Source organism: Phalangium opilio, unplaced genomic scaffold, assembly GCF_054372755.1.
Source record: "Phalangium opilio isolate 3A_F unplaced genomic scaffold, DU_Popi_V2 ptg000662l_1, whole genome shotgun sequence".
Lineage (NCBI taxonomy): Eukaryota > Metazoa > Arthropoda > Arachnida > Opiliones > Phalangiidae > Phalangium > Phalangium opilio.
The window spans coordinates 1,096,150-1,118,560 of record NW_028324246.1 but is presented as its reverse complement, the minus strand read 5'-3'; the positions used below and the strand labels follow the sequence as shown (position 1 = coordinate 1,118,560).

Here is a 22,411-nt window from a genome sequence, read left to right as displayed (position 1 = left end):
TATTATTATTATTACAATAACCATAAGTATGAGTCTGCCGTAGGGGAATATGTACCGGCATTGCTAATGGGAAAATAATGAGACTTATATGCCACCAAGAGGCTCATTTCAACAATTTTATAAAGAATGCATCCTCGTTAAGTCGTTGTGCTTCCTTACTTTTGGAGATTATTGGGTTAAGTTATTACATTGTTATACTAAGTTCTTGTAAATTCACAAGGACATTCTAACTGACGATAACGTTACTTGTTTGGTGATAAAGTGACACTTAAGGTGAATATTAATATTGTTCACGCCTTGCAAGGTGTTAATTTTCGGCTACAGAACGTTTTTGAAGATATCAAGTTGAATTTTACAGAAAGTTTACGCGGTCTTAAAAAAATATACTTAGTTGCTATCTTATAGTTAAAACCTAGAGAAAAAGAACTACGTGTCCGTAAAACTCTTACAGCAGTTATTGGGAGTTATTTTGAATTTGAAGGATGTAAAATTGCTTGTGCTGCCAAATAATTCATAAAATTTTTTAACTCTTACAGCACGTAACGAGAAACGTTCCTCATCTCAAAAACCACAATCTAATATACAGATATCCAATAAAATTACAATTTCATAGTATTTATAGAACAACATTGTGAAGATATTCAAATTACCAAACTAAAACTTACTAAAATCATAAGTCTATTATGCTAAAATGTAGTTTCAGGCCAAAACCTTTCGCTATGGCAAATTTCGCCGTATGGGGAAACAGCAAAAAGGGCTAGGCTTGTAGTAGGCTTATCCCATTTACATCTACATGGAGGAAGATTCTATGAAATAGAAGACTAGTGGGGGAAGTAAATCTGATTGAACAAGCAGAGGTCTGACGTTTGGTAGGAGGGGTTATCTCATATTGCCGTGTCCCTTTAGGACATGTGTTTCGCTAACTCGCCTTTCAATATATTTCTATTAATTCCATCCTTTGTCATTTCTACGGTTTCTACGGCCGCATTTGTGCAGTTTGAAAGTGATAATTTCCAAGAGAAAGGCTGCAACAGCAATAGATTGAGTTAACAGTAGCATATAGAATGCAGGAAGTAGGTGATTGAATCCCAATGCGATCAATTCGCCCGAATCACCATCCGACTCGCATTTTCGAAAGTTTCGCAATGCCTTCTCCAACCAAACTCCAAAAAGGTTGCCCTCAGTAATCTGAGTGATTCTGAAAATAAATAAATAAATAAATAAATAAATAAAGGGTTAATGTTGGTGGCCCTAATACCACAGGTGATTTTTTTCTCAAGATAAGATTAACGGAATAATTATTTATCAGAAAAAGTTACGAAATCGATTGGGATTGTTACAATGCGCGTTACACGAGAGCTTATGAAATATTCCCATTAATTTTCAATCATGTTATGAAAACAGGAAATTTTATTTGCCAAAAGGGTGGTCTCAAGAAGAGATTGGCTCATCTGATGCGAATCTTTTTTGGAGTTTGCGCACTGCAGCGGTTACACTTAAGCTGTACTTTGTCCTGAAGCAGGACAAAGTACAGGGAATTGTTATTGCAAGGGGTTGAATCTTGCCTTAATCGGTTTGAATTAATTATTCCCTTAAGTTTTTTCGGATTACCTTGTAATTTAACTTACTTTCGGTCGAAGGCTTTGAGCATAACCGGCGGAAAGTCCATATTCATGGCAAGCATGTACTGATAAGGAAAGTACTTTTCATCGATAAAATACAAGCTACGATGACCCTCTAGTTTGTCGCAGATAGTTGATAAATACATCTTCATAATTATTAAATCAAAGACTCCGATTCCACGACCATCCTTAATGTCCTGGTACACTTTAGGTTGAAGAAATTGGAAAGGTTGCAAGAAATTATTCTTGAATTTCAAGGCATTTTCGTACACTTCTCTGTACTGCCCCGATTCGGCTTGCTACAAAAGAACAAATGCCATCATGAATTCATGTTTTAGTCAACGAAATACATTAAGAGATAGTAGCGTATATTGATAATTAAATCCTTTTTTGAACATAATAATACATAGTTTTCCGACAAGGAGGATTGATACTATTTACACCAGGAGACGAGGCTACTCGGTGCTGCAATTTTTCCATCAAGTAGCCAGGCCTCCTGCAGTGTAAATGGTATCAATCCTCGTAGTTTGAAAACTATGTCTTTCACAAAATCACGTTTCTATATTTTAAGAAATACATATTTAAATTTTGCGGTTTATAAAATCCTTGGAAACATCTTAAAGAAAAGGACACCGTTATGACGTTACCATATTGATATAATTATGGTGTTGCAGGCAGCCCAACATCAATAGCAAGCTACAAATCTTCTCTGAAGAAAGCCAACTTAGCTACGACGTCATCACCGAGTTATACGTAGTGTAGATGAAAATACGCGCTACAATCTCTTTAAGGTGACTGGTCAAATTGACTTACGGCGAAGACATCGTAAAAGAAGGTGTCTAAGGGTAGAAATGGAATGACGTTCTTTCGTTGAGCTATATCGTCAACAGTATAAATGATGTCGTCACTTTTCTGAACCATAAGAATAGCCTTGAATTGCCCGCTGAAGGAGTTCATTAGGACTAAGATGGCAATCAACCAGGTGGCCAATAAAAAACGTCCTTTTGAGGTTACCGGAGATTTGGGAGAACCTTAAATGGAGTATACAGAGTGTTTCTGATAAGTCTGCCACAAACGTAAGGGGGATATTCTTTGGGCGCGAATTTTCTATGACTTTTTCCTGTCTGGGCCACTGTTTTCGAGTTATGACTTGTGTAACTGAATTAAATTAGCAGTTCTAGTCGTTCAGTTTCATAATTACATTTAAGGGGTCATACGTCAAGTAAGTACAATAAAAAAACCATCGCTGAAATCTTCAATATTGGTAAACTTAAAATGCTAAAATTATTTCTTTTTAAGACAATTCAAGATATTTATGGCTTCAACTTCAAAAGCGTCATTTAAATATGTTTCATTTTTAATGAAACTTTCTAAGATATAATTTTATTAAAAAGTGACTTTTTGAATGACAATTACTACAATTCATGCAACTGCTAAATATAAAAACCCAATAAAACCCCGGTGGACAGCTTTTTTAATAAAACCCAGTTTTTTTTCGAACCCTGGAATAAACAGGGAAACTCTCTATCTCCACTCTAACTAACTCAGGACGCTTTATGGTAATGTCAATAAATGGATTAAAGATAAAGATTCCCTGTGTCGCACCAGAAACCAATCAGAAATGAGGATGTTGGGGCAAGCTTAAAGCGGAAGTCATCTATACCAATTATGAAAAAAGAAATTTTACCTTCGCAAAACATGCCGGCAATATAGGCCCAGAAATAATAGGAAAAAATGTCCTTTCTCGTTTTAATTGGCGACAAGTGATCACATATTGAAGTTAAAATAATCAGTATGAACAATATAGATATCAAACAGTACCAAATCTGAAATTTCGAGTACAATTGAGAGAATTTACTTTTAGAAATTAATAGCTACACAAACATTTACCTCAATATCGAAAGTAAGTAGGAAGTTAAAGAAATTTCCACCCTGTGGTAAGCCTGAAGATGCCAACGTGGCCATCGTTGTAATATACATGCTTTTTGTGATGGCTAAACCATCATTTCTTCGATAATCGGTGGCCCAAGGACCAAGAATCACATCAGCGTCCTATATATAAGAAGCCAATCATTTTTGTCATATATTTTAGTAATTTTAGCGCTTTAACGTTTGACAATACAACTTTCATGATACCCAAATTGTTATAAAATACAGACTCAATCAAAATTAAACCACTTTAATTACCACAATAAGACTCGTTTTAAAGAATAAAGCGTTAAAATTACCCATACAGTGACGACACTAGTCGTGTCGGATAATTTGAAACTATTATTTTTCTTGTAAAAATTGATTAATCGAGTTAATTAATATGGTTTCATTTTAATTTTCTTCGTTAAATTATACGTCATTTCAAAACTTCATTGACGCAAAATAAGAATCAGTAATTCACTCAGTCATTTAAAATTTTTTTTTAATAAAAAAAAATGGTAATTTCAAATATTCATCCATTCTTTGTTAAATCTGTCTTACACGTCTCTGAAGCATTCCTCTTAAACCAGTCCATGAGCCATTATCCATTTCTTCCCCAAATGTCAACGTTGGAGGAAGTTGTAAATCATAACTTCAAGTAAAAGAAAAGTACCTATTTTAGGTTATTTACGAGCTGTTCAAATACTTCTAATTAAGCTAACATACGTGAAGCCTAAAGTTGAGGACAAAACATATAATATCTCCATAAGTAAGCCATCCAAATCATAACCATTCTCTTTTGGTTTCATATTAATCCATGGTGTCATCTATATATTTCAATTTTCAAATATTACAAAGTTTGCTACTACAGAAAATTTAGAACATATCAACTTACTGGCAGAAATGTGAATTTCAAATGTTTTAAAGTTGTATTCTGGTGAAAATTTTAAAGTTATAATCAATTAATCAGAAAACTTTAAACATAACGGAAACTTTCAAACTTAAATGTGCATGTAGATTTGGCGAACAATAACAGCAATTTTTAAAAGCACCTCTAGCCAATCAGGATCTTCTTTTCACGCGTATTTTATAATTTTCTTTTGCACTCGCTTTCACATGCAACATAATCGCGAGAAAAGAAGGCACTGAACTACTTTAATGGTCAAATATCCGTATTTATAAACATGTACACAGCATTCGGCTTTACACATTGACGGTGCTGATTTGATTGGCTATTGGTGAATCTTTGTTTTAATTATGCCATTATATTATAAATTTGAGTGGTTATGTTGTCCACCTTTATTAAATAGATTTAAAACTTAAGTTTAATATCAATTAATAATAACTTCACCATTATTTGCGTATCCATAAATCAATTGGACTATTTAGATCGTAAATTGTTGCGGTGCTTCGCTTTCAATGGCACAAAGTTAACTGCTGGTCTGATTCTTTTACGTTACAAATAATGAAAGCGCTTAATTCAAGACGACGAATAATATTTATTACACCACAACACAACAATAAATCGAACTTTAAAATACGGTATAATTTTTGATTTCTTTCGAAATGAAATCAGTTTTTGGGACCACAATTTTCTTGTCAACGATGGTATTAAAGAAGAATACAGATAAACAAGATTGGGTAACGAATTACTTAAGGTTTTGTTCAGACTACTGTTAGAAGAGTAAGTTAGCCAGCCCTGGCAAAAGTGTATAGGTATAAAAACAAAAAGTACACTATGTTGAAACTTTCTCGCGCCGTGTAGCATGCTTCATCATTCTTGATTTTGCGCTTTGTTATCAAGGTAATCGCTGTTAGAGGGTTATTAACCGACAGACAGATAGTTTCAAACTAGAAATTATGCGACTCCCGCTGATACAACCACTCAATACAACATCAGCAGCAATTGCAATTTTAGTCGCGCAACTAAAATGCCTGCAAACGTGTAGTCTGAATGAATCCTTTAACAGTCGAAAACACAACAGAATCAAAACAGCTGTTCTAGTAAATATACGGTAAGTTATACGAGACCATCGTAAGTTATTTTAATGACAGATCAAAGTGTAGTTCGGAAACAAATCCTATATAAATGATTTTATTCATGAAGTACATATCATTGAATTCACAAAATCTTAAATATATTTTTGAGAGACAGATTTGTTTGTTCGTTTGTTTATACTTCTCCGAGTGACGGTGACGTCAAGGAGAGATACACTGGACGTGTCTGTGTGAGTCACAACGTTCGCAGATGGCAAATCGAAGCAAACGTGTTGGCAGAAGGAATTTCTGGCTTCTAATCCCATCGTTAGGATTAAGAAGTACGCGGCGATTGGCTAGAGTTACGTGAATTGTCTAGCCACCCAATGGTCAAAGGTTCACGCAATTGCGGGTTTTCATATCATTTAATGTGAATCAATCGCGTTATGTACCCTAAATTTCCAAAAATTGTTAAAGAGGCATACGCTTGAATTCAAACGTCAACAATAGCTATGTTTAAAATGATTTTAGGAATAAAGTTTCTTAAAATGATTAAACTAGAATTAAGGTAAATTAATGACGATTAAAGTAATTAATATCAATCATATTTAATTATTTAAGAAAAACTTCTTAATTGGGTCTCGTCTCGAAAAGGTTTATTTTGGTTTCCCAACTTGTAATTAATTAAGTGGCCACAAGGCCATTAGAAAACCAAACATTTACATTTTTAAACCTTGTTTCTCAAACATTCTCCAATTCAATTCCGAACCAGGTTCTGTGAACAAAATGAACTATGCGACACAGACCGTTGTTCAAAATAGCGACATCTATCGCAAATTAGCGGAAATATAATGCGTTTTCGTTAATTTCTCCTTTTTTATAATCAATAGAAAATAGGGGGAACTTAAAAAAACCGACGCAAGGCTATTTTTGTATTTTTTTTAGAAATCTCCAGGTGTTTTCGCGAATCAAATAAAAGCTTTGGACCTAATACGGTACTTCATTAATCAGCAGTTACCAACGTTGACCGTGGTTTAAATCTAATCATTTGTCCCCTGATTATTGAGTTTACCCTTTGAAAATGGCACCCAAAGCTAAGGAAAGCTCATCAAAATCGTCATCGAAGTCCAAACCTGTTGAAACGAGTTCAAATGAAAAACCTTCGATGGAACCGAAAGCTAAGCAAAGCGGTTCAAAATCGCCCAAGTCCAAACCTGTTGAAACAAAATCAACTGAAAAGACTTCGACGTCTTTTTCCCCTGGGAAAATCGCCAAGGGTGTCAATAAGAAAAGTCTTCGCGCAACTGACAAGAAGAAACGTAGCAAGAGAAGACAGGAGAGTTTCGCCATTTACTTGTTCAGGGTAATTGCGTTTCGCTAAAGCTATGGAAACTAATTTTAAATTCGACATTTTTCTACACTAAGTAGTTAGTTGATTAAGTCCTTGGTTATGAAGTTTTTGCTTAAAGATAGTGTCGTTTAGAAGACTTTGGTAGTTGTGGTTTCCAATGGATATTATTATAAGCTAGTAGGAATCATTGTGACCCTTTATCTCCCATGTTAATATCTCTGGGGGTTTTTTTTTCCTTGCTTGAGTAGTATATACGTAACGGCTCATAATTTTGACTTAGTTCTGTTATTTCATTGGTTAGTAGAGTAAGTTTGTATGATATGTTCCATAAGTACGACAATAGCTATACTTCGGAATGCTGTACACTTATTGAGAGCTAATTCGAGAACGGCAAGCGAGAATTTACTACACTCGGTTATATTTGACAGCGCCTCACTAGGCTTCGCTTTACCTCGAATCTATGACCTAAGTCACTTCATGACCAGCTCTTAGTAACCAGTGACAGACTTATTTAACATATCTTATGTACTTATGTTAGTAGCAAGGACGCAGCGAGCAAGATTATTCGTTAGGTAAATTAGTCGTACACAATGATCAGTCTAGCTTATCACCATATTCCGCCAAGATACGTTGAGAAAATGGCTACTAATTTTTTTCTGGCAAAGAATGACAAATAACTAACCTATGGCAGTATTGCATTAGGGTTAAATTGATAATGATGTTTGAATTGCAGGTTTTGAAGCAAGTTCATCCTGACGTTGGAATCTCGTCAAAGTCCATGTCGATCATGAACAGCTTCATAAGCGACCTTTTTGAACGGATTGCTAACGAAGCCAGCAAATTGGCGGGCTACAGCAAGAGATCGACTATTTCTAGTCGCGAAATTCAAACAGCAGTTCGTCTTCTCTTGCCAGGGGAATTGGCCAAGCATGCTCTGTCCGAAGGAACCAAGGCCGTCCAAAAGTACATGTGCAACAAAATGGATTAATTCGAGTCAAGCCATATCGTACGAAGGACGCTTTTTTATATTGATGTACATGTAATTTGTCTTTTAAAATTTGAAGTATTTAATGGATTAAAAGTGCTGTAACTTTTATGTCTTGGGAACTTTTTCTTTCTCTGATGAGTAGTTTAGGACCAGAATTGGTTTTATTTAAATAAAATTCTGACCATTTAGTATTACACCCAGGGAGAGGAAGGTATTATTTTAAACACATGGAACACATAGCTCATTCCATTACGCATATTTCTATTTAATGCAACTTATGGAAGGTCCAATGCACCCGTAAATAGAATAATTAAAGGGAAAGTTCAGGTAACATAACATTATACCTGAAGAGCACGCCCTTCTGAATATAAAAGGAAAATTTTAAACAATCATATGATCTCTTATTACAAGATAATTAGCGTTTAATTAAAAACAAGGACTACTGCGACCATAAGTAAAATGATTATATTATTCTACTAATGATATATATATATATATATATATATATATAGATACATCGGTAGTAAAAAAAGTTTAAAAGGTACGTTCCATAAATATGACACTATACCTCGAAATGCTAGAGACTAACTGAGATCTAGTTCGAGAACGACGACAGAGTTGACAACACGCTGTTTTTCAGTCCATTTTCCTATTTAGTCTGTACTAAACCTTTGACAGCGCCTCACCAGGCGTCGTTTTACAAGAATCAATGACGTTTCACCTACGTCACTTCACGACAAGCTCTCGGTAACCAGTGACACACTTATGAAACATATATATATCTTCTGAAATTGATTTATAACCTAATGTTTTTTCTATAAAATTACCTAGTCCTATAATTCAGAAAAATATCCCATTTTCCAACCAGGCTATTTAATTTTGACTGAACTCACAAACGTAGCCCGATTGACTCGAATTCGATCGTTTAGATTGCGAGTCCGCTCAGACCTAACGAAAATTGCTTCATTTTACGTCATGGAAAAAAACGCGCCAAAAATAAGGCTCTAGGACTTTTGGGTCGATATTCGTGGATACTTAACTGTACAGTAAAACATATTAAGAGTTTCTAACCAACTAACTTCGGTTCAGGTTTATCTAAAACAACCCTACTCGTGATCTTTAGTTGTTGACCCTTGAGCTAGTCCAAATGTGGATTTCTTTTGCGTAGTAAAGACAATACTTGACCTTTGACCTATAATAATTTATAAATTTCTTACTGGAAATTAATAATTTAGCATAGTTTCATAGTCTCGTATGAGTATATATTCTAAAGGAGCGGTAGCTCTCTTAGAAAAAAGACTTGATGCTGCCTCTAATGTATAAGGAAGGTTTTTTAATTGGTTGTAACCTTTTTTGTATTACGTTTTCTGCTTTGAAAAATTGCACTGAACCAAAATCCGGACCCTTAATGTGTGGTTAAAATATCAAAAAGATCCATCTGAAAGTTAATTTTATAAAAAATATAGCTGTTAAGGGTGGTTTTAGAATCCATAAAATGAATCCGACATTTGGTGAGAAATAGTATATTTTGGCCATAGAGATAACATGGGAATTTTTTGAAAAGTGACTGTCCATTGGGATCGTGTATAAAAGAAACTATTAGTTCGTTACGTTTGGGAACCATCTTAAATGAAAGGTAAAAGTTCAGTGTAGTGCCTTTTCATAGTTTACAAGTAGACTTCAGCACATTCTTCAATATGTAAGGGGGTTTACGGAGTTTGCTTTAGTATGTATTTCAGGCTTTTTATCTCTACTCATTTAACATTCGTAACTACATTTAGTTGCTTTTTTCATTAAGTCAAGTCCGAATTTATCATTAAATAAACGTGATTTACTTGTAATAATCATCTAAATATCACACACATAGTTCAAGTAGTTACAGTGAAAAATGCGTCCGGGTTCAAAGATATTTGAATAGGCTTTCTTTCAATAAATTCTTAGCAGCATGGAAAGTAGGTAGCGTATAGAAATAAATAAATAAGTAAATAAATCCCTCCATGGTCGTTAGGACATTGAAAGCCAAAGTTGTCCATAATAACCCAAAACATTTGGCGATCGACTGCATCTTGCAGCGTGTCTTTCTCATATGAATTTTTCATGGGATTCTAAATGGGTTTTCTGCTCCGTTTCGATAATTTAGTTATATTGACTCCCTTCATCATAGAGAAGCGGACAACGCCACTGTACGTTTCATAAACGCGAGTGTCATAATTTGCAGTAAGTGGATTATTTTGTATCTAGAAATTCGCCGTATCAAGAGCTTCGTTTAGTTCATTAACACTGTTGATATTATTTTGTCCAAGTAAACAATTTACACTTTCTAGCTGGAAAACCGGGCAAAATATTAAATTATTTGACCTACTTTTAGTTATATTTTCGAACAATAGAAAAGTATACTTAGCAGCGCCTGCATAGAATGTGTTTCACTTTTATTATTGCTTAAAGTGTTAGTGCCACGTTTTTTGAAAAGTGGCTAATTTTCGTTTTAAAACATCAATTGGGTTATAATAAAGTCTTATAGAAATTTATTAATTTTGTAATATGAAAAAGAAAATTGATATTTCACATATCCTCATTAAGACGGAATAAATTATAAATGGTGATGTCATAAGTGGTTGACCAGCGCGAGACAGATTTCATTACGAGAGCTAAGCCTAGTTTTAAAACATCGCGCGCGCGTCAAATTCGATCACTTGGAAAGCGCCACCTATCAATTAAAAAAAAGGACTTGCGGAGTCGCGGTTCACGCGCGCTCGAATCGTGACGTCACCAGGGGTATGTGGAGTACCGCGAAATTTACTGTCAAAATTGTTTGAAAAAATTCTGCGAGTAGGTTCCGAAAGCCGGGGTTTTAATAATTTTTGAAAAATTATAATGCATTATATAAATAGATATTCTTAATAAGAAAGATTTGATCTTTCAGATGGGAATAAAACCTTTTAGTTTTAAAAATAGCGATTATTGGTGACTCTAACACTTTAAGTAAATATTGAATTTGCCCGGGTCTACTTTTCAAATATTCGTGACTGCGAAAACAAAATTATACCTAAAGTTCAGAATCATGAGCTACGAGTTATAATTATAGTGCTACGGTCAAAGCGGCCGGTCAAGCCTGGCCGAAGTACTTAAGTTTATGAATAGCTTTGTTTCCCACACCAGTGGACCATTAATATATATATATATATATATTCTAGGAAAATTTGCCTTGGAACTCCTCTGTGGTCGACTCCAGTGAAAAATGTCAATAGTACTAACGCAATCGGGACCAAAGACGTTCATGGTTAGAAATTTTCCAATTACAGAACCAAAATTTTCCTAAATATTTTATTTAGGTTTTCATTTAGATTTCGAAAGCGTAAAGCTGGATTGAGATCGGAATAAGTATGGCTTTGGACTCGATGGCAATAAACCTTTCCGTAGCAATATCAAAAGTAAGGTTAATCCTTATTGCTAAAAGATCAGGTGTCAATGAAAATATTTATTTAGTTTTAGGGGAAGTTTTGGAATAATTTGTTTTATTTTCTTTGTGTAGAATCATTTGATTTATTTTCTTTGTGTAGAATCATTTGATTTATTTTCTTTATGTAGAATCATTTGATTTATTTCTTTGTGTAGAATCATTTGATTTATTTTCTATATGTAGAATCATTTGATTTATTTTCTTTATGAAGAATCATTAGATATATTTTCTTTATGAAAATTGTTCTGTAATGAATTTTATATTGATTCTACATTTGATCAAAGCTGTGCCATAAGTAACATAATAAACATAAGTATGACTCTTCCTATTGTAATAATGCAAATTTCAAAATGAAACCTATAATCAACACTGACACTCTCACTTACATCAGGCCAGGACTTGCAACCCCGTCGAGTACTTCAAGCTGGTCTTTGGCGAATGACATAGTTCTACAATATTAGCCAATCACAATAAACCTTCTCCTTGAACGTATTTGTGTCGGAAATAGCTCGTCTGCTATTTATTTTACAAGCTCGCGGGGTCGCGGTGTTTGTATGTTTCACTTTGAAAGTCGGATATTTCAGCACCAAAAATGATAAGCCTTTTGAAGTCTAAATATTCGGTAACTAAACCTACCCAGTGCAATTTTTAAATTCGTAATGTGGTCGCGCTAAACTCGGTAAAAAGTCAATACAAATCAACTATATAACCAAGGCTTAGGACCCTCTACTCAAATTTCAATGGCGTCTCTTTAAAACTCTGAACCGGATTTTCAATATGAGGCGGAAGTCGCTTCATTTTCCACCGCTAGGGGTCTCTGTGCTGGGCGCGAACTTATGATGACGTAAAAGGTCCGAAAATAGGTTTATAGTTAGTTTTGGCTAATTGTCATACTTATATTTATTATGTTACTTATGGCTGTGCCAAACATCATTCAAGAATTTCAGATTATAATTCAATTATATAAGACTGGGCTCAGTTTTAATTTTAAACATAACGAAAACCTTAAAATAGATTTACTATAATTTAATTAACAAGTGTGATCTATGCAATCCAATTTTTGTTAAGGATGATATCCCGCGAAAATATTAGCCCCATTTCTAAAATCTTTATTTTCGTGTCCAGTGGATTCCGTGGATTTCTTATCAGAAAACAGAGAACGGCAATATCAACGATTTGGAAGGTTCAATGACAACTTTACTAGATCAATTCACCAGAAACATGAATGCCAGGTGAGATATATAGTATAAATATTTATTTTTGAGGAAGTTCAAAAAATGTGAACCATATATTTGTTCACACATCGAAACGTCATTTATATATTTATTTCTTTAAGGAAGATTAACTCTTTCTTTCGAAAGATCATAAGACAATGAATATTTGATGTTGGAATAATTTTTAGATTAATATATATATTTTAAATCGCTCGATGCCGTGCGGATCTTTGTACGGGAACTCCATTTACCTCCAATTCGGACAGCAGACGTGTGAGGGTGACACTGTAAAGCTTTTCAGTTTGACCTCGTGGTCACAGAGGTCAAAGCACATGATAATTTGACCTGCTTATGTCTTAAACAGAAATGTTTTGTGAATTTAAGGGGCAGGCCGACCCCTCTCCTATTTTACCTCTCCGCTATGCTTAGCCCTAAGAGGAAGATCGTTGTTTGACCTACGGTCCTAACAGCCCCTTTAAAAAGAAAGCTGCTATTTATTTACACTTTAAACAAGCTTATTAATTGACAATTAACACTGATTTTCATTCATCGTAGCACAAAAGTTTTGTTTTTATTATTATTGGTATGCATATTAATCATATCATAAGTTTACAAGATATGTTCCATAAGTATGACACTACCCATATTTCGTAATGCTAGAGACTTAACTGAGAGCTAGTTCGAGAACGACAAGCGAGAATTGACCACACTCGTTTTACAGTCCATTTTCCTATTTAGTCTTTACTAAGTCTTTGACAGCGCCTCACCAGGCGTCGCTTTACGCGAATCTATGAACTACGTCACTTGATGACAAACTCTCAGTAACAAATGATAAACTTATGGAACATGTCTTAGGAACTTATTGAACATATCTTAGGAACTTATTGAACATATCTTAGGAACTTATTGAACATATCTTAGGAACTTATTGAACATATCTTAGGAACTTATTGAACATATCTTAGGAACTTATTGAACATATCTTAGGAACTTATTGAACATATCTTAGGAACTTATGATCATAAGCATATTTTATTTTTGCAGTTTTCATTACATTGAAGCTCCTGATAAATCATGGGGTAGAAGACTCGATAATGGTTCGTACAACGGAATGATTGGAATGGTTCACAGAAATGTAATTATTATAAATTTAAATTAAATTGAAGATTAGAAAAATGCTATGATTCTTTTAGGAAGCTCATTTTGCTGTTGGACCATTTACAATAACTCAAGAACGAAGTTTGGTTGTTCAATTCACAAACCCAATCTACATGGATGTCGTGACGATGCTGGTTGGGAGCCAAGAAGAAGCGCAACCCTTATTCTTTGTTCTTCAAGTTTTTCAAAAACTGGTATTACTTTAATCAGAAGTTCATAAGATATGTTCCATAAGTTTGTCACTGGTTACTGAGAGCCTGTCATGAAGTGACGTAGATGAAACCTTATAGATTCTCGTTAAGTGACGCCTGGTGAGGCTCTGTCAAAGGCTTGGTATGTGCAGACTGAATAGGAAGATGGATGGCCAAACCGCGTGTAGTCATTTCTCCCGTAGTTCCCGAACCAGCTCTCAGTAAGTCTCTAGCATAACGAAGTATAAGAAGTGAAATATACTTATGGAACATATCTTAAGAACTTATGCTTTCATACTGTGTAAATTACATTTTGATAAGATCAAACCTCTCCCTAAATAGATTATTTAAGAACCCCAAATTAACAAATCAGAAATAGATATTATAAGGGTACTGAAACTTAAATAAAACTACTAAGACTCATTAAACACGAAAAGCTTTAATTGTACCACACAATTTCGCAAATACCATAAATTGATAATCTACCATTAAGTTTATATGTTTGAAGCGGCTCTATTGAGGACTAGTCTGTCCCACGATAAAATATAATCTAAACTAAAAATTTCACCCAAGATAGTCAGGTCACCCCCCTAGCGGTGCTACCATGGAAAGAAAAATCTCTGTTGTATTTTTGGTGCCCGATTTCAATTAGGCGCTGACGTAAAGGCGGCAGTAAACTTTCCAACGAAGACCTAATGATGGGCACTTAAAAAGGGTTATCCGTTTATGCTTACAGGTGTGGATGTCAATTCTTCTAGCATTCTTATTCATAGTCTCCACTCACGTCTTAATAGATTTGTTAATCAGCCACAAATCTAGCACCAATTATTTAGTCAACGACGCCTCTTTGACATATTTTCGGCCACTAACATTTACCTGTGAGAATAGCTAATTTTCCTAATTTGAATTGTAAACCGTTGAAATATGTATTTAATTATGAAGGTACTCCACTAAGACAAGACCTAAAGTTGAGCCAAAGATTGTTATTCGCATTTTGGTTGTTCGCAACTGGTTTGCTGTGCCGAGCGTTATCTGGCGAGTTGCTTTCGTATTTAGTAGTTACACGCCCGGAAGATTTTGTTAAGAGTTTGGACGATTTCCAAAGATTTCCAAATGCAATACCACTCTTAGAACATGGATCAAGTTTTGTATCTGTTGTTAAAGTAAGTACTTAGCTCATTTAGCAAGTTTACCCAGGGAGGAGTAAAAAAGGAGAGGTATTGTTGACCTCCATCTCAAAACGGGAGAAAAGGGGATGTTGGAAAACTTGGTTTATCACGTGTCAAGTATCATCAGAGTTCCCACAAACTCCTGCATTGAACTGTCCTCTCATGAGGATCTTGATCATGAAAAAAAAAAAGAGTCCGTTGGCTGTAGTTGTGCAACCAGTACGAGACCCTTTGGAAAATAGTACATTTTGCGTTCGAGAGAGGGCGCAAAATAGTAACAAATATACAAAGAAGGAACCAACTCAACCCCTCTTTAGCAACCCTCTGTGGAGGATTAGGTGAGCGGTGTGGAATATTAGTTTGCCCCACAATACGTCTCCTTCTGTATTCCTCCCAGAAGGCTTGACATAATCCAATAATGCATAAGTATGGGGCTACCGTATGGAACTTTAGTAGTGTCATTGTCCGAGCGAGATAAAATTAAAGAGAGTTCTCCGCCATATTCTTTCAAAAGTTTCTCCTACAACATCCTGAACAGAATCGAGGCAAGGCCCACTGATCAGAGAATTCGATGGTAGCTATTTATGGCAAATTCGCACCCAGAATACGTCCCTATACGAAAAATTCACCCCAACGAGACGCCACTCTACCCGTTTATAAACGATTCGTAGTCGTAGCCAATATCCATCGACCCATACTTAAGGAGAATATGACATGCTTATGGTTTTTAACGACACACTTTTATTCTTTTGCCATCTTAAAGCAAAGCGCAAATGACGGTACAAGACATCTGTGGGACATCATCCAACAAAATCCAAAGCAGTGCTTACTATCTAGTGACGTGATATTTACGCACCGTCAATTCCTTTCGGTATTGCGAGACAAGAGATACGTTGCTATTACCGAACTTTCATCAGTAATGGCGATGTTGGCTCAAATGGTGGCCAAAAAATTGCCTTGCGGGTTTCACTTGACTGCGCTAGAGGCTTATGGAAAACCGCAATCGATTGCTTTGAACAAGCATTTGCCAAGAAGTTTAAAAGAACGCTTTACTTTCAAGTAAGAAGATTTCCACTATTTAAAGAAGCAGAGATGAATAGCCATTTACCTTATTTTAGTCCCAACTCCTTTCCCAAGCATAACGAAATTTTAAATTATAATGTTTACTCTATTTAATCTAAGTTTTGGTGAAGTTCTGACTTGTACTAGCACTAGAGGCACCCTGCCTGTCAGCCCTTCGAGACATTCTTATTACTTTTCGGGAAGCCATTTGAAAATATGAAGGCAAATTTTACCCCAACAAACCGAAAGTTCGTCTATAGGAAAAATATTGGTGAAATTTGCTGTAACGAGTGGAAGTTATTCCATATGAAAGGTTTTATTTACACTTCTGGCCGTCTTTTTCAAGATGGAAACCCACTAAAGCTTGTTATTCATTCCTGCTTCTTTTAATTAAGCAAATTCCTGATGATAATTTGAAAACAGTTTCCATTATTTCGGTTATTTATTATTTCAAAAACTTTATCATTGTTGAATTACCTTGTTTTCTTTTTTTAATTATTGACGGGTTTAAGCAATGGCGATAAAAAACTTAAATTAATAGCGTATTTTTCTATACATTTGCAGCTCTCTCCGTTTAGTGGACAATGGTTTAATTGCTCAAGACATTAAGCAAAGTAGCGAAAACTACGAAGTGTGCCTTCAAATTTTAAACAATGATTCATTTAAGGCTATAGGATTTTCAGATGCAAGAGGAATTTTTATAATTTTTCTTAGTGGAGTTGGTGTTTCAATTTCATTGCTTATTTTGGAAAACGTTTTCCATTTTCTGTTTAAACAAAATTACTTTCATGGAAGAAACAAAGCAAAATTAATTTTTTTGGGACTTTTTACAAATATTAAACACTGTTTCAATTTATTGAAGAAATAACGCTTTAAGTCAAGCATGATCTAATAAATGCATCGTCAAGAATGCATGAACTACTTCAATTTTCGCGTAGCTGATTTAATTAACTTTCATAATTAACGGGATCCCTAACAATTAAAAGATCTGAAACGGATTAATTAAGATTTTTGGAAAATTATTCTGAATTATTTGGTTCACCGCCTTGAATAATTTTACTAGAATACGTAATTAAGCATTTATATTTTCATAGAGACAGTTGTAATTATATACTAAAAGGTACTTAAAACTAATTTGAAAATTTGATATTTTGACTTAATTCCTCAACCTAATTTAAGAAAATTTTATTTTTCTGATTCATGTTTGAATAATTTTGATAAAATAAGTAATTAAGCCCTTATAATTTCATCGAGACATTTGTAATTACGCACTAAACAGCAAATAAACTAATTTAAAAATTTGATATTTTCACTTAATTCCTTAACCTGATTTGAGAAACCTTTTCTCTTCTAATTCACACTCCAACGAGTTTGATATTTTTACTTAATTCTTGAACCTGATTTAAATAATCTTTATCTTGATTAATTTCGGCCAAATTTTTTAAATGCCCTAAAGTTTTATCACGAGGTTCCTGAAACATTTTTGCAGCAATATCAATTTCTCTTTCATAACCTTCAACCTTTTCCATTTGACCCAAGAAATATTCCACAGGTACATTTACATTTCGTGTCACAGTTTCGTTAAAAGTATTTCCTAATTTTTCCACAATTTCAAAGACGAAATAGGGCTTTGTAAAATAAGGTTTAATAGTCAGTACAATAACCCTATTTCGAACAAATATTTTTCTAAATGGAATTCTTGGTAAACAGGCCAATTTTACGGCTAGATCTGGTCGTTTAAAATTTCCTCCAACGAATAAACAAAAAGAATAGACGAATTTATCGTTTACTGTTCTTGTAATCATAATGTATCTCGGGTCCGTAAAAGAACAGGACGTTACGCCGTTGTACCACTCGACTTTGAACTGCTCACCTTCAAAAATCAATGTTGGTCTTTCTAAATAGCCGATCATTTCGAAGAATACTCGACCTTTTCTACCATTTACTTCGATATTTAGGAAAAGACAGCAGTGTGGGCTGTAATTTCTAATGAAAAACGTGTCCAGAGCAGCGCCTTTTGCTTCCAAAACATCAGCTTCTTTATTACCGTTAGTGCTTGAAGCGATGCACCACATATTATCGTCAATATTGAAACTGGATTTAAATTCTTCACTTAAAATGTCCTTTAACCTTTGAGCCCTTATAACGCAGTTCATTTGCGTCGCGTCATATTTTTTGTAATTCATTTCATAATCGACGAAAAACGTTGCCAATGGTTTACTTTGATTCCTGAAGTCTTTGTGGAGATCGGTTCCAGGTGTGACTTCGAGACTGCAGTTGGCTTCGAATTCATCAAGTATTTTGTGACATTGGTTCATAAAGAGTCCAATTTCTACCTCGTCCGTGAACTTTACCGTTGGCAACTCGAAGCTCCACCATTCTAATTTGGGTACTAATACAGAGTAAATTGACTTCATTGTGCGTGCGTGGTTCTGAATATGCTAGTCTTGAACTGTTGTACAGAATGACATAAATATAGTATCTGAATACGATTTTATTAAACAATTTAGCCTCTGTTATAAAGGTGCTTTAATATTATAGCTCTATTGTGTTTATATCACTCAGAATTAGGGCACAGATGTCAATTGATTTGATAAAGATATTTATGTTGTCAAATTAATAATACATCGAATATATATGTCTAACAACAACACATGGTATCGTGCTACTTATATAAAAATCACCCATCATACATTTTGCCAGTGAAATTGAAGTTAAGGATTTCTATTAAAACAAATGGACTGTTTTGCCATTTTTAGTGGAATCAAAAATAAAGATCTCTATTATTAAACTTAACGTATACCAAAGTATAGTTGGATTTTAAGTATGCCTAAGTATTGCTTGATTTAAAGTCTTAGTAAATACGCTTTGATTTCCCGCTCGAAGCGTAAACGGTTTTGTGTAATTCAAAGTTAACGAAATTAAAACAAAAAAAAACGTTTATGTTCATGTTTTAAGGTAAATTTCTAAAACACTCTAATGTAAATTGAAAAAACTTGGAGTTGGAAAAGTTCAAAAAGATTTTTTCGCAATATCTGAAGTGATATATTAATAAACATTAACTACCGTTAATTACGAGAACTCGCTGAGTTGGAAGAAGTAATTGATAATTAACAAAAATCAAGGTTTGTAAAGAGATGGTTGAAAAACTATGACTTTCTGAGTGGCTTAAGTTTGGATAGACGAACCATTCTTGTCTTCCAACCATTTCTACACAAACCTTGCCTAGATGAACCTAGGGAAAACCCAAGTTCTTCAATAGAAAACAATTAATACACTTTCAAAACAACGAAAATAATGGAGGAAAACAATTACGATAATTAATAATTCACTCTTATCTATAACAATGACGACAAGAACGTAAACATATCCCTATGTAATATAAAAAAGGTGACCTATCAACAATATCAAATTGATTGTAGGTTGCAGAGTGTAGAAACCATTGAATTAACAACATCATGGAAAGCGTATACGAGGAATGCGTTCCTAAATGGGACTGGTGGCAGTACAACGTCCAAACGTTCGAATTGAAATCCAAGAAAGCTCTGGAAGAATTCGTGGATAAATGCAGTCAAATATGTTACGAATATGAAGCCAATTCCAAACAAACCCTAACTCAAACGCAAGACATATACCGTGAATACAAGAAACAGCATCAATCATTCGAAGTATTTTTCTCGACCTATAATCCTGATGCGAATAACTACGGAATTAACAACATAAACTGTTCAATTCGCGCTCGAACTTTGCAAAATTTACTGGAAAACAAACTTCAAGGTGACTACCCTGGAATGAGAGATAAAATATGCATTGCAAATTCAGTTATGGGTCACGAAGTGCCAATTGAAAACTTGGAAAACGTTGAAATTACAAAAATTCTTCATATTCGAAAATTTTGTCCACATTTATGTCCATTTTTGAAATTTAAAATCCAAGACCAGGATGCTGCTGGTTACATCATTTTCGAAATGCCGACGTATTTTGAAAAACCGGTAGTGATATTTGAAGGAAAGGTACAAAGATTTGAAGGAAAATTTGATTACAAAATATGTCAAGTTATAAATAATTACGTTGTTATAAAAAAGTACGAGCGTGATCAGTTTTTGTTCATGTTCTATTTATACGTAGGTGGAAATTTAGTAAATTTCAATAAGGCCTTTAAATTATCTTGTTTACCGTTGGTTCCGGTGACAAAATACAGAATTAGTCAAGGACAGGTGACATTTTTCTTATTGGGTAACTTGGTTAAATCGTATTTTAAACTTTTCTTGTGTAACAATATTCAAACTGGAAAAATGGAGAGTAATGAAAAACATAACAGACTTGTTAGTAAAATTTCGGTTGATTACATTTTGAATCGTGGTAAGATTGAGAACGATTTAGATACGGAAAAAATTCTTGAAATGTGCGCTGTAAATTATGGAGAGACGCTTGAAGAATTTACGGAATGTTTAACCGAGATTGCAATTATTAATAGGGATAAAGAATTTGCGATTCAATTTCAAAATTATTGTCAAAAAGTGGATGAAATGAGAAAATATTACGTGGACATTTTGCTTCCGAAACTGCATTTAAGCTATCATTAACAACTAAATAATTTTTGATGGCTTTTGTGTTTATTTTTGGTGGTGGATGTTTTATTACTAGTAATAACCTATCAATCTTTAGTGTCAAATAACTTATGATGTATTAAAAGAACATACAAATAAACTATCCATTGATCTTCAGTAATAGGTGTGTACTTCATTTACTAAGAAAGCGTTTTCAATCCGCTCCTGTCTTTTTGAAAATGGTGGCCTGGGTTTAATTAAGTTTTGATATTCGAAACGCGAGTAGAGCAAATTACCAACTTTTCTTTATATATCAGTACTTATCAAACGGGTTTATTTTTTGTCAATAAAAAAAATAATTTCATTATATTAAAAATGTTTTGATTTTGGTCTAACAAAGGTTCATTTTCAAGTAATATCTAAACTGTAATGACTCTAGATTATACAGGGTGTTTCTAAAAATTCTATCAGAATTTAAGCGGGATGTTCTTTGAGGGATTTCGAGTCGAAAATGTTCAGTGACATTGGTGACATTTTGCCGCCCGGGCCAGCGTTTTCAAGTAAAGATTGGAGTGTTTTACGGATGACCCCTTAATTAAATTAGAAACCATTGTCTTTCATTTTCTTTATTAAATTTAAGGGACCATCCATAAAATACTCCTATCTTAATTTGAAAACGGTGACCCAGACGACAAAATGGAGATAGAACAATTTCGACTCAAAATCGCCCAAAGAACATCCCCCTTTTTTTAATGGCTGATTTTTCAGAAACACCCTGTATAGCTAGCACTTTCACTAACCAATGCATTATCTACGGTTAATATAATTACAAAATCAACAACCTGCCTTCCATATAACGAGGAAATCATTATAACAATGAGGATAATAAAAAATGGATTCGACCAAAGCCATTGTTTTTCGTTTTCAAAACTCTCGACTCCAGAACATTTTGTTTGATCAGTTGGTATTGACAGTTCGGTCATAAGTATATAATATAACATATTCCATAAGTCATCGAAAGCTTGGATATAAACTAAACTATGCTTTGCAAAAGTATAGTCCGTTCTCGCGTCGTTGTTTGACTTTAACTTTAATTAACTACCCTGTTAAGTTAACCTTATATGAAATGTATGGTAAATCGTTGTTCAAATATACTGCTGACTTTGTGGGCTGTTATTACATTGCAATAAATAAATTTCCAACTAAGGATGTTGATATCGGGAACAAAAATCGATATTCGGTATATAGCTGTGGTTAAATGATCGAAGCAATATTTTTACATGTCTTTAAAAATTTCAATATTTTCAAATGTATGGAAATAATAATTCATAAATCATTAAAAAGTGTCTAATTTTCCAATATATTGATACAATAAGTCACATATCGTTTAAAATATCAATATTTCAAATATATCGAAAAAGTAATAAACACAATGAAAAAGTAATTGACATATCGAAAAAATCATTCAAATACAGAAAAAGTAATTCGGATTTAGAAAAAATAATTCAAATATCGTTAAAAATATCAATATTTTTAAATACATCGGAATAATAAATCGAATATCGTTAGAAAACAACAGCATTTTCAAAAATATCGAAAAAGTAATTCAAATATCGTTAAAAAATAACAATACTTTAAAAAATATAGAAAAATTTATTCTATAAATCGTTAAGCCGATAAAAATAGTATATCGATATGGCAGGAGAAAAAATTATATAATCATCGATATATCTCAAACTTGCTTTCAGTGAAACTTCC

At 33.9% G+C, this 22,411-nt stretch overlaps 3 protein-coding genes across 4 annotated transcripts in view; 2 read left to right on the top strand and 1 right to left on the bottom strand.

Annotated features, from left to right (window-relative positions):
* Positions 1 to 80: 80 nt before the first annotated feature.
* LOC149588239 (putative glutamate receptor) overlaps positions 81 to 22,411 on the bottom strand; it is an 84,425-nt gene continuing 62,094 nt past the window's right edge. Inside the window, exons 2-9 of one of the 2 annotated variants that reach the window (XM_089863038.1) lie at positions 4,429 to 4,467; positions 4,260 to 4,360; positions 4,095 to 4,185; positions 3,513 to 3,674; positions 3,310 to 3,448; positions 2,436 to 2,653; positions 1,629 to 1,921; positions 81 to 1,198 (exon numbers count right to left, since the gene is read on the bottom strand). In XM_089863038.1, coding sequence (XP_089719164.1) covers positions 946 to 1,198; positions 1,629 to 1,921; positions 2,436 to 2,653; positions 3,310 to 3,448; positions 3,513 to 3,674; positions 4,095 to 4,185; positions 4,260 to 4,360 — 1,257 coding nt within the window. In that variant the 5' untranslated portion in view covers positions 4,429 to 4,467 and the 3' untranslated portion in view covers positions 81 to 945. Of the gene's footprint in view, positions 1,199 to 1,628; positions 1,922 to 2,435; positions 2,654 to 3,309; positions 3,449 to 3,512; positions 3,675 to 4,094; positions 4,186 to 4,259; positions 4,361 to 4,428; positions 4,527 to 22,411 lie in introns of those variants that run through there. The other variant, XM_089863039.1, reaches the window with a different exon arrangement.
* On the top strand, positions 6,523 to 7,957 carry LOC149588246 (late histone H2B.L4-like). The gene is made up of 2 exons (XM_089862817.1): positions 6,523 to 6,873; positions 7,595 to 7,957. The coding sequence occupies exons 1-2, from the start codon at positions 6,592 to 6,594 to the stop codon at positions 7,847 to 7,849; spliced, it is 537 nt and encodes a 178-aa protein (XP_089718943.1). The 5' UTR covers positions 6,523 to 6,591; the 3' UTR covers positions 7,850 to 7,957.
* LOC149588245 (glutamate receptor-like) lies at positions 13,409 to 17,407 on the top strand. The gene is made up of 6 exons (XM_089862993.1): positions 13,409 to 13,658; positions 13,717 to 13,875; positions 14,609 to 14,750; positions 14,815 to 15,035; positions 15,805 to 16,100; positions 16,668 to 17,407. Exons 1-6 carry the CDS (start codon positions 13,539 to 13,541, stop codon positions 16,969 to 16,971), a joined length of 1,242 nt encoding a protein of 413 aa, XP_089719119.1. The 5' UTR covers positions 13,409 to 13,538; the 3' UTR covers positions 16,972 to 17,407.

Excerpts from the sequence above, each read along its gene's own strand:
- LOC149588245 (XM_089862993.1), top strand. The coding sequence starts at position 13,539 with ATGATCATAAGCATATTTTATTTTTGCAGTTTTCATTACATTGAAGCT. Across the intron at positions 13,876-14,608 it reads TTCAAGTTTTTCAAAAACTG|GTGTGGATGTCAATTCTTCT; the intron begins GTATTACTTTAA and ends TTATGCTTACAG. Across the intron at positions 16,101-16,667 it reads AAAGAACGCTTTACTTTCAA|CTCTCTCCGTTTAGTGGACA; the intron begins GTAAGAAGATTT and ends ATACATTTGCAG.
- LOC149588246 (XM_089862817.1), top strand. The coding sequence starts at position 6,592 with ATGGCACCCAAAGCTAAGGAAAGCTCATCAAAATCGTCATCGAAGTCC. Across the intron at positions 6,874-7,594 it reads TCGCCATTTACTTGTTCAGG|GTTTTGAAGCAAGTTCATCC; the intron begins GTAATTGCGTTT and ends TTTGAATTGCAG.